Genomic DNA, 12,265 nt, shown 5'->3' with positions numbered 1-12,265 from the left:
CAGGAGTTTGTGTGTCCTGGCACCTAAATAAAGTCACCAGTCGACCCCTGCATTAACTATTGTTTTTTTTATCTCGAGATCACGAGAAAACAGAAATCTCAAGAAAATTATCCGTTATCACGAGGAATGTGGAGTAAAACATTTTTTTGAATGGATGGCTGCTTAGGGCTTCCGTAGTAAAGTATCCGGAAAATTACCAGAAAATACCTCTGAAAATAATTTGCAGGATCAGACCATTAAAATAACTATTTAGGACTAAAAATCTGGTGTGGTTAAAAGATGTGTTGTAACAACTGTTTGTGGTGCAGCAGCCTATACTGATGTACAAATATTAAAACCACACCCCATCTGAAACTAGACAGTGCTGACGCAATCAATCCTTGAAAACCTTTTCCCATTTTAGACATTAGACAACAATTACTTTACAAAGTCTAGATACTTTTATCTTATCATTTTCTGGTTAATGTTAAAATATACTTTAACACTTGAAACAAGTTCTTTGGAAACAAACTTTAAGAGAAAGATGTTAATGTTCAAAAGTTAAATTCCCATTACCGTAAAACATAATGTTGTTAAAGTCATCCGAGTGCTGGGTATGGTACTGTCTTTACTACAGAGTAGGATAAAATACATGTTCTGCACAAACTAACGTAGCCCCTTTATCCTGTTTAGGCTAGCTTGCTAGTGAATCACGGCTTCATAGAGATGATCAGATACGTAGATAACCAGTAAGTCAAAACATAATGGCTTGTTGAAATACAACTGCCAATTATTGCAACATTCCCACACGCCCATGGTAGCTGCTGAGTGTTCGTTTGCTTTTACAAACGGTGTATGTGGCACTGCTTCAACTGCATCTGGCTACTGGGATCAGCGAAGTTGTGATCGGCAATTTGATGCATCTGTCTGACATTTAGGACCACAGGAGAACTGCGCAATGTGGCAAATGAATGAGAAGATCTGGCTTTAACAAGTGGGACACAACAAAAACAAATCATGTGGTAAATGTGTTTTCTTGTGTAGCAGGCTAATAAAATTAAGCACATATTCACTGTAAAATAAAGCCACATTTTGAAATAAGCATTTTAAAGTCTTGCAGAAAAACTTGCAACTAATGACTTTCACATGAGTGTAGATACTCACCCGTAGTTCTGAGGGTTCAGGGAGAAACTCTGCATCTTCTCCAAAAATAAAATCTGGTGGCAGTTCTGGATACTGAGCATTGAATATGATATCCCCTGGAAGAAGAGAAGGAAAATTCAGCAAACTATTGTGGACAACATAAATTCCAAAAGTCGACTCATTTGCATCTAATTGCGTGCTGTAAAATGAACACAACATAGCAAGGGATCAACCTAACTTTCCTCTCATAAAAACCCTCAAAATTCTCATTTTGTGAATAACTCAACCCCGAAAAAATACAAGAAAATTATTTTCTTTCAACAAGTCAAACAATTTGCAATTTTTTTTTAATGTTAGTGTGGCAATCCGACTTATTCTGTCAATTTCAAGATATGGAGAGTCATTTTTGAACATTGTGGAAACAAGTACTGCAGTGGGAACAATTTGACATCATCATAACCCAGTCAGTTCTGAATCTGAATGTGACATGCAACGGCTTGTTAAGGCAGATGTTTTTTCCAGCAACCGCCTTAACAAGCGCATGATATGCAGCTGTTGAGCTCCAGGGTCTTTTAATTTAAGTACCTACAGTAATGAGCAAACTTGACCTTTACCAGTGAAGCCACTCAAAATCCTGCCAATCAGGTCTGTCTTGTAAAGATAGGTGCTTTTGTTTTTTTTTTTATTTTAGCACAAATAAAGCAACAAATAAAGTTTATTTAATCAAAATCTGACAGGAGTGAAACAAATAAGTGCTAAAATACTATAATTAAAACAAAATCATAATGCACTTAGAAAAATAAAACTACAGACTGGAAATGGCCCTCTCTGAGGGGAGGAAAAACATCAAAACAGGATCACATAACACATTGCTTGGGCTGGTTCACAATGTTCTGATATTATGTTACACAATTCTATTTGTGTGCTGCAAGACTGTTCTGTTCTGCTTTTTTGTTGTTCCAGCGACAGCAAGAAGAGGCACACTAACACATATGGAAGTATTTTTCCAGTGGAGGAGAGTCAAACCAGGAGACGAGAGGCGGTGCTGTAAATCTGTTACAAACCACTGGTAGTCTGTCAGAGATGTACTGGCATGATGCCAGGGGGAAATGGAGGTCTTGGAAGTGAAGCCGTTACAGGTTATAACATAGACGTTTATGTATGGCTTTGTTCATACAAAGAAGCACAGTCTTACTTCTGTTTCAGGGGACCACAAATTGTTGTTTCGCAGTACCAGCCAAGATCGTGAAGTGGAAGGGGGCTGGGCTTGCTTTAATAATGCTTTGTTCTATGCAGAGTGTGCCATGTTTTTGCACGCTATCAGTAGGCGGGTCCACAGACTGGCAGACACCAACCTGCGGCCCTACATCCTTTATTAGACACACCTTTTCTTCAGGCCAAAGCACAGGAAGGTATAGCAACTAGTACAACAGCCGCTGAGATGTGGTGTGCCATGCCAGGGAGCGAGCGGCCTGTTTATTTATTTACTTTCGGTGGTGGTGGTGGTGGTTGGGGGGGGGGGGTTGTCTCCATAAATTAAAACTTCTTCCTAAACTATGACAGATCTACTGTGCATGGTACATGGCTCTGTCAGAATGCAAAATCCCCAATGCCACATACTTTTTATGATATCCCAGGTAACACCATTTACAGCATTCAACATTCACTTATGGCAAATTAAGGCCAAAGACGTGTTGGACACAGCCAATTTTACATGTTGCCAAGTAACTGCACAACTGAGTTGCATACTATTAAACCTTACACCTACACATTCCTCGAGTCTAGCCACATCCTGACGGTCACAACCGTTTCTGCCTGGGCAGATTTTTTGCTATTTTTCTCTAAATAAGCAAATCCCACTTCCCCAAACTAGACTTTTTTTTCCCCAAGCAGGCCACATTTGCACGAACTTTATAGACAGCTGAATGAAATGTTGATTAATTTACCAAATCATAACTGCAGTTTAGAGGGATATTTTTTATTTATACTTAGACCACATTAACAGGCTACTTATGGAAATCCTTTGAAATGAGTAGGCATCTGTTCAAAGAACTTCTCAGTAACTCGTCAGCCACAAAAACCTGCTTCACCGATCTAACAGACAGATCTGGTTTGTGTCACCTACTATATCTTTGAAGTGGGTAAAAATATGGGCTGCCAGACACTGTCTGGAGATTTTCATAAATGAACATATGTGAAATGATGGGTGCACTTACCTAGATAATTGCGTACAAGCTTTGATGTAAAACATTATTTTGTGCTCATCCGCTGAATCAGTTCCACACATTTAATACACGAAGGTTCCTTTAAGTTTCGAGATTTTGTACACAGTCAATTCCAGTCACCTGACAAACACACTTTCCTTGTAATGCCCTCAACTTATAACTTGATTCAAACCAATACCCACGTAAAACTGAGAGATGATAACTGATAGTATCTTGCCGGGAGCTGTGTGTCAACACAGGCCTGACATACATGGGTCTCGTGAGTCACCGTAATTCCTGTAACACTAAGTTTAAATCATTCTAAAGCATTGATTATAATCACTTAACAACATTTAGTGATGTTGCCCATTGGGCACTTTAGGAAGCTAGCTCATTAAAACAGTGTATGATGTGGTGACTTGATTTAGAAGTGAGAGACATTTCCAGTAAAGGTTCAGCGGCACAACCTACAATATGTTTACTGGTATCACTTTGGTGATTAAGCATCACCATAATCAGAAAAATATTAATTTTGTTTTTGTACTTAAGTATTCCTGTGGGTGCTTTTAGTTTTACTGCATGCATTGTAAATTACAAGACATTCCTATGGTACCGTTTGGTTAAACAACCCTGTATTCTGACAAGTTCTTGTCAGAATATTCCCACTGCCTTCATTCTAAAACGACTTCTGAGTCCAGAATATGTGTTTTTAATTGTATGACTTCACATATCCACTGACCTGAAACCACCTCTTATCTTCAAAACTGGCCTACTGTGAGATCTCTCAAAACTAATCAAGGTTGGACTGAGAAATCAAACTAATTCAGCGCTGACGTTTCTTTTTAAAAGTGCAGGCTTATTGCTCTAGACAATGAATCAATTAACGTGAGCACAGTGGGAACTCTGCAAATTGAAATGCTGTCAGCACTTATATTGGTGAGTACAAAGAACAAACAAATGGATGAAAGAAAAAATGGACGAAATTGTTCACTCTGCACGATTACACTTTTAACTGTTCCTTAATTTGTGTCAGCCTTAGCTGACCGCTACTTCTATATCTACTTCTGCTGCTACTTTGTGACTTCATAAGGAAAAGCACTGCTTGCTAATAGTTTCTCTCTTGAAATTATTTACTCCAAAGCCAACAATACAACAACGCTATTTATTCAACCAACCTCAGAGACTAAACTAATCTGAAAATGGCAAAGTGACTCCTTTACTCACATTTCAGGGTTTCTCCAGCATAGGGGATGTGAAGTTTGAAGCGATCACAGCAGGGACCAGGGGTCAGAGATGTACATCTGAACATGGGGGTTAATGAAAACAGCATAATACATAATCAGTCTAATAGTATGAGAACACGTTACAGTAAAGATCTGAAAGGTTAATGACTTTTTAAAACCACCTTATATTTCTGACTGCGATTTTGCAAACTTAACCTTGTGTGCTTTACAGCACGCACTAGGGTTGGGCCAACAGATGATGCCATCATCCATCGGCGATGGCTGACAGACATCACAACGTTGAGAAGGCATCATAATTGTATAACCCACAGATCTAACCACATAATCAGACTGGCAGATTTCAGTTTTGATTGATGTGACTTTGTCTTATCCAATAAGACATAAAATTGACCACGTTAGTCTTGTACAAACACTAACAGGGTAGACATAATCCTGCCAAGCTGATAGAACTCAAACTTCATGATTAAGGCCTTGAAGCTGAGACCACTCATTGCACCCAAGTGATATCCAGCTGCTTGTCTGATTAAATGTCAATTGGCTGTTGAGTCCCTCCTCCAATGCTGCAATCACCTTAAATGAGAATAATGCGGAGCTATTTCATCGCAAAATGTATCAACCCAAACTTGTTAATACTTTTCCAAATCTAAGACGAACTATCGTAGGTCTTAGGTAATACCATTTTTTCCCCATCTCACTTAACCTGCATGCACCTGGTGAGGATTACATTAGATATAGTTAGTAAGAATAAATAAATAAAGATGTACTGCTGAGGGATTTGGAAGTTACAGTGTGACATGTCAGAAATCTGAAGAATCCTGCTCTGTACAAAAAACAATAATAGTAACTGCTGAATAGTATTTTCTTATTCTACCCTCAAGACATGATGTGTAATGTGGCCTGATTCACATTACATATTTGTCCATTCATTTCTACATCTCTATCACATGTTGATTTTAGTTAAAATGACAATTATAAGATCTCTGGTATCTGGTATCTTAAGTTAACCTTGCCATTAAAACCACACTAGTGGTGATTTTTCCACCTTTAGCAGAGCTGTGGCAGTATCATAAAATATGTGAACAACATATAGATATATTTTTCACTGTCAAATTTCCAGACAAACAATATATAGTGACGTCAAAATAATTTGACAGATGCTACTATCACATAAAAGTGACACAATGGTAAAACTATGACAAGTAAATACCAGATATTGATACTTATAAAATAGTAATATAGTTTATCTTTAAGTTGAAGATAGTTGAAGAGTTCTTTAGGATGACTAAAAGATCATCCAGACTTATTTGCTTTGCTTAGCAACAGTCTTTCAAATAAAAAATCCTCCAGCTTTATGCAATTTTCTTACTTAACATTTTGCCATCAATAGCAACCACCTTGGTCTTATTCTGAGTCATTATGAATGTTTAGATGTGTGTAAGACTGAACTCATGCGGGAATAAGATATCAATTTCATATTATTTGAAAGCAGCATCACTGCAGTGCAAGGGAGACTGAATGGAGCCTGTGCTTCACATTTGACACTTATGGTCCAAAACTACTCCTCACCCAGTTTTGAGGTCTGTGACACGGAGACAGTTTGTGGAGTCGAGTCCTACACGGCCGTTCCGCACCACACTGCACAGCAAGGGCCGCAACTCCGGTGAGATCCGGTGCAGTGCAACCTCAGGGGACATGTTGTTCATTGTATCCACTCTGAAGAGTCTGCGGAGATACAGCAGCACTTTACGGTAATGCTTTGACCTAATTTATTAAAACAATATTATGTAAATAAGAACAAAAACAAAAGGAAATGCATGTATTTGCATTGTTGATTCAAAGGACGTGGGCCACATCACGTAGGTGACACGGTCATTTTTAGCTGTCATTTCCTGGTGTCAGGGACAGTTTTGAATGCGCGTCAGAATCAGTTTGCTCTTCCACGATGCACTTCCTGCCACAACTTATTCGGAGAAAATATGTTTTAGCGATACGTTTATCCAGCTCAGCATTCCTTGAAGTTGCACAATAATAGAACCATGTTAAAGACCAAGAGGTGTCACGGGAATACAAATGTAGCAGTGACACTGGTAACCCCCTCTCCCTCACAACTGCCGTGTAGACTGGCCACAGTGCGTGGGAAGCACAATGTAGAACAAAGTTGACGTCGTACCCCTCGATTAGTGTTAACTGTTAATTCAGTGGTTCAGAGGGAGGTGAGTCTGCTCGCCAGATTGTCTGTCAGGGTGTCCAGTAAATACACGTTAGCTTGGTGTCGTTAGCCAATGTTAGCTTAACGCAGGACAGAGTCAAATTGCCGCAAGCTGAACGATTAGCCTACTCGAAAAAGACCCTGTTCATTATTGTTCATTTTAAATACGACATGCGGTGTGAGTGAGAGTACCTGAAAGAGCAGGAAGTCAGATAATTTAAGCGTTAACGCCAATGTTTACTTCATGATCTTAAAATTTCCGGGACATGTTGTTTGGGTCCTTTTCTGATAGCCCCGCGCCTAGGCGTCTGTAAAAATGCCTGTTGAAACAATGAGCGTTTTACGAGTTTTCAAAGTCAGAGCCAAATCTCTCGCTGGTATGTTACTCGTGAAGTATGTTTCGTTAAACAGAATTGTACCTAAAAAAATTTAAGTAACACTATATGCGTGTTAATTTATTCAGTGACAACATTAAGCCTGGCATTATATTTAACGCTGGGCAGCTGTCACTCGACGCTCCGTCACTTTTCTGTTGTGGGTGTTGATATTTCCACTCTGCGAGAACACGTTTGAATGCGAGGTAATTATTGTGTCACATTTCTCAGCACACTTTATCTGACTTCAGCGTTCGTCAGAAATAAAACAGGGTCATATTTTCTTTTTGTTGAGTTTTTGCCGATTTATTGCACAATGCTCCCATATTTACAGAGTTGGAAAGAATGTTTAGCTGCACAAGGGACAAGGTACAAGGTTGTTTATTGGTCATTAACGTTATACAAGGCTGCATAAGAAATGAAATTCTTAGTTAATAATTAAGTGTAGGCCTATGTTAAAATATGGTAACATATAAAACCCCGAACATTCCACAGTGCATTTTTTGAATTTGCATCTGTGGTGAATGTAAACAGCAGCAACCAGATGATAATATGAAAGTTTGATCTTCACAATAAACAGTCTGACTGGCAGAGTCCCCTCATCCGACCCGAGTCTTGCGCTGACAGCTCGGAACATGGACCACCTGCCGAGTGCATGGTCCGGGATGTTGATAGGACAGGTCTCTGTAACGATGGGGGCACAACAGTCTCTGAATTCCGTTGCTTGGTCGGCATGACAAACTGGTATCTTGACATTGCGACAGCTATAGATACTCTACTTATTTGCACAATAAGGATTTATATTCAAATTATCCATACTGTATTATCTATACTTAAGCAAGTGCACCCAGGCCTACATGAGTGAGTGTACTAGCCTAAGTACTTTAATAACTTAAGTATGTGTGTAATTATGCTTATGTACATATACAAATATATATCCATGTAACAGTTATACATAACAGTCTATATAACACAAGTAACCTATAAATACTGTATTAGGTTTGTTAATTTAACCAAAATAAATGTTATTGCACTCACATCACATGGAATTTTAAGTAATGGACTCTCCGATTTCTTAGAAATGAGAAATATGTATCCAAACGTATCGCAGACTTGAGGGGTGGACGGCTGTTTCGCATTTATTTTCCTGCATTTATTGTAACCCATAAATACACCTCACAGACCGAAAAAACATTAGGTGTCATGTGAAATGACACCTGGAATGCAACAAATCTAAATGGAAAATAAAAACAAAAGATGAGTACAAAAGCATAGAAATTCTCTCTGTACTCTCAGCAAGACCAGTGGTGTTTACTATGTGAGAGCAGTAGGAATATTCCACCATCATGGGTATAAAGAATAACTAAGAATAATTCAAAACCATTACTAGTGTAAATCAGTTAATTACATGAAGGGTTGCCTTATTAGTTCAACATTCAGCTACAGTTGTCGAATATAAAAAAAGAGCCATTTACAAGCTATGCGTGTGTGTGTGTGTGTGCGTGTACGTGTTTTGGGGGTGGGAGTACAACAGAATATTGTGGTGATTATAGTCATTATCAAAACATGAACTGAAAAGCATTTTTTAAACATAAATGGTCATATCATTGTAATAACAATCATTATCCTGTTAAGTCTTGACTGCCACACCACACATAGGCAAAATATGTAATCTTACAAGTTTTTTTTTAAATGGTCCAACAACTTTTTCCGTTGAGATTTCGCTCATAGCTCAGTCTATGTTGTTAAAACCCACTGTGTGCAACTTTGATATGCATTTAGACTAAACTGTTTCAACATATGACTGCTGTCTTTAGAAAGCATGCTTTGTTCAAGTCCCAAAAATATATCAACTCACAAATCATCTCTTAATTCATTATTTATGCACATATATGGTTTTGCCTGAGGCTGAGTGGAGCCTTTTTATAAAGCTAAAGTTTATGGGTAATGGTTGAACACCTTTTACATTAAGCTGTGTCTACAACACTACACTTATTCAGGTAGGTCGGCTACTGTAGGATAATTCAGCCTCAATTTCAACAAGAGAGGGAGAATTTTAAGTGTTCCATGCTGGTTCAATGCAGATCTCATAATATTGTCCTGCAGTGGAGCTGTGGAGGGTTCTAGGCTACCTTTTCATGCCTGTCTAGGGAAGACAATATACTCCAAGCTGTGGGAGAGAGAATTGAGCCATCCTGCAGCCAGCGGCCAGGCTTTCCAAGTCTTCCACTGCCTAGGCAGAGATTTGAAGAGATTAACACACTAGCATTAGCTCTGATACAAGCCGAGGATTGAATTAATTATAGACTTTGCTGGGTTGCGGTGCATTCACGTGGTGTAGCATTGAACCCCCCACCCCCAATAATATTGGAACCTATCCAACTCAGCCAGTGATGAATGCTCTATTTTTACAGTCTTCCTTGTTTCAGTCAAGCTCATGCTAATGCGGGAGATAAATAATATCAAGTGATTTTTGTTGGAGGCTGATGGGAAAGTAGTTTACATATTTTGCCTGATATGCTCCCAAGAAGGTCTGCTATGCTTTAGATTTTGTCCTTGTTTATGAATAGTATATACCAGAACGGCTGGACGAATGTTGAGAAATTGAAGAATCTCCTTAATAACCAACTTTTAATTCAATTGAAGAGTCTTCAAGATATTTCATGTCCAGAAATGAGTGTTACTATAAAAATAACACAAATGTATGTCTCAATCAGATCATGACTGAAGAGGCTTTTGATGTGATGGTGGTTGGCTCCTGTATGACTGACTTGGTAAGGTAAGTTAATTTTGCCCTTACTTCACTCAGTCGTCTTCTGAGTGAAGTGCTTTGCTTTTTCACTCTGATTTTTCGGGATTAATCCGGAATTCCGGATTTTCCGACCTGAAAATCTGACCCATGTGAATCATGCAGATCTGTAATAAAACAAAACGGGAGCTGGCCGAGTGATTCCCACTGCAACACATCCACCAAATAAGTTATTGTTGTGGGTCCTGCTTTACCATCCATGTTATAATAGAGCCGCGGTGCAGTATATTTTGCTGCTTTTTTGCCCAATCACATGCTTGAATGACTCAAGTTGTATCAGTAATCTCTGTGCTTCCTGAAATTACCATAAAGCAACCTTTTATTTTTTGAGAAGGCTGAGAACAAGATCTCTTAGCTAAATCTGGGTTCAGGAAACTCCTCGGCTTCCTCAGGTGGGCCCAACAGGAAGCAGCACATTGGGCACATTTTCATAACCATATTAGGACATTATTTTAAAAATGTAAAGCAGTTTCTCAACCTTCGTGTCTTCGTGGGTTTTGGAAAGTAAATATATAAATGTTTAATATTTTAGAAATGCATTAAATATGATTGAAATGTATAATCATCAGTGTATAGAATAATCTCTATATAATATAATAAAAAACTTATTTTATAGCATTGAGATCAGTATTTAAAAATAATTATAGGACTGTTCATCTATCCAGTCATTCCCACCCAGGGAGATAAATATGAAAAGCCACAAGATGATTTAAGGGATAAAAAAAAAAAAGACTAAACTAAATTCTTTTTACTTATTCTGACTCTATGACTCTAATGTATGGCTTTTTCTGGTGATATCTTCACCTCTTTGGGCCTCTAAAAGTTTTTCAATTGGAACAGTCCAAGAATAGGGCTGCAACTGCATAGTTAGTCATAGTCATATTTTCACAGTTAATTGCTTAGTTGTTTGGTCCATAAAATGTCCCAAAGTCCTCAAATTTCTTGTTTTGTCCACAACCAAAAGATATTCAGTTTACTCATAGCAGAGTGAAGAAACCCAAAAATATTCACATTTAAGAAGCTGGTATCTACGGAAGCCCTAAGCAGCCATACATTCAATTTTTTTTTACTCCATTTTGACGTGATAACAGGATAATTTTCTCGTGATCTCGAGATAACAAATCATAGCTAAATACAGGGGTCGGCAGGTGTGTTTCTGTAGGATAATTTCAGTAAAATTTGGCAGAGCTCAGGACTCAGAACTCAAGGATTGCATGTTCAACTCCTACTCTCAATGATTCATTTTTTTCTTCTTTTGTGTGTTTTTTATTATCCTCTTCAACAAATTGTTATGAAGAATTGCCGGGACACACACACTCCAGCACATGCTTTATTGTGAGCATGTGAAACAGTCTTCATAAGAACTTTGTTGAAGAGGATTATAAAAAAAGATCCAAAAGTCTTAAGTGGGGATTGAACACACAACCGTTTCACTGAGCTAACCAGTGAAGCTGAAAACCCCTTTGAAATTATCATGACGAAACGCACCCCGTGTTAAACTACCGTATTGTTATCTCAAGATCACAAGAAAATTATCCCATTATCGCGGGAAAACGGAGTAAGAAAAATATCTGAATAGATGGACACTTAGGGCTTCCGTAGGAATCAGATAATCTTGATTTTTTTATCTTAAAAAATCATTCAAACTGATTAATCAATGTTCAAAATAGTTGGCGATTGATTTAATAGTTAACTAATTGATTAATCGTTGCATCTATCTAAGAAGAAAAGTTAAAGTGGTCACTAATTATGTCCACGCTAAGACCACGCTAAGACAATAGCCTTCTGACTAGAGAAGAGAACAGCGTGTTTATCTGCTCTTGAGTAAGCTGCAATCATTAGCATGCCCAGCTAACTAGCGTGCTACGTAACCGAGTGTTACTTACTTACACACATCATTAACTACATTACTTTGCAGGGTTACAGGTTACGTTAAAAAAAGCCTGGTTCATGACTAGCAGACAGTATACTATATAATATAAGCTGGGTTATTTATTATTTAAGTTTTTATTATATTTAGGGACGTTGTACTCTAGGAACCCCAGCCAACGTTACAGAGTTACATTTGCCAAAAACCTCTGTTAGTCCCCAACCTAAAAGCCTTTTCTTTAAATAACATTTTTGAAAAATGAAAAAGTAAGCTAAACAGCTAAATAGGGTTATGTTAGAATAAAAGGAGTCGGATCATACAGTTTTCCTTGTCATACTAATACTACTAGGATTGGGGCTACGCCGCAATACAAGAACAGGGCTGTTTCTTTATTTCAATGTCTTCTATGTTGATGAAGTCAGCCAGAGACAGT

The 12,265-nt window shown here is 38.1% G+C and overlaps 2 protein-coding genes across 4 annotated transcripts in view; one reads left to right on the top strand and one right to left on the bottom strand.

Moving 5' to 3' along the window:
- The window catches only part of babam2 (BRISC and BRCA1 A complex member 2), a 79,919-nt gene extending 72,816 nt beyond the window's left edge, over positions 1-7,103 (bottom strand). Inside the window, exons 1-4 of one of the 2 annotated variants that reach the window (XM_038728064.1) lie at positions 6,972-7,103; positions 6,137-6,292; positions 4,551-4,627; positions 1,144-1,238 (exon numbers count right to left, since the gene is read on the bottom strand). In XM_038728064.1, coding sequence (XP_038583992.1) covers positions 1,144-1,238; positions 4,551-4,627; positions 6,137-6,273 — 309 coding nt within the window. In that variant the 5' untranslated portion in view covers positions 6,274-6,292; positions 6,972-7,103. Of the gene's footprint in view, positions 1-1,143; positions 1,239-4,550; positions 4,628-6,136; positions 6,293-6,740; positions 6,844-6,971 lie in introns of those variants that run through there. The other variant, XM_038728065.1, reaches the window with a different exon arrangement.
- The window catches only part of rbks (ribokinase), a 35,032-nt gene continuing 28,952 nt past the window's right edge, over positions 6,186-12,265 (top strand). The window contains exons 1-2 of one of the 2 annotated variants that reach the window (XM_038728068.1): positions 6,186-6,318; positions 9,871-9,932. In XM_038728068.1, coding sequence (XP_038583996.1) covers positions 9,874-9,932 — 59 coding nt within the window. In that variant the 5' untranslated portion in view covers positions 6,186-6,318; positions 9,871-9,873. Of the gene's footprint in view, positions 6,319-7,249; positions 7,360-9,870; positions 9,933-12,265 lie in introns of those variants that run through there. The other variant, XM_038728067.1, reaches the window with a different exon arrangement.

This window comes from Micropterus salmoides, unplaced genomic scaffold, assembly GCF_014851395.1.
Source record: "Micropterus salmoides isolate LMB-PRFRI ecotype aquatic unplaced genomic scaffold, ASM1485139v1 Ms_hic_scaffold_19, whole genome shotgun sequence".
Taxonomy (NCBI): domain Eukaryota; kingdom Metazoa; phylum Chordata; class Actinopteri; order Centrarchiformes; family Centrarchidae; genus Micropterus; species Micropterus salmoides.
Note: the sequence above shows the minus strand (reverse complement) of the source record. Positions and strands in the feature narration are given on the sequence as shown.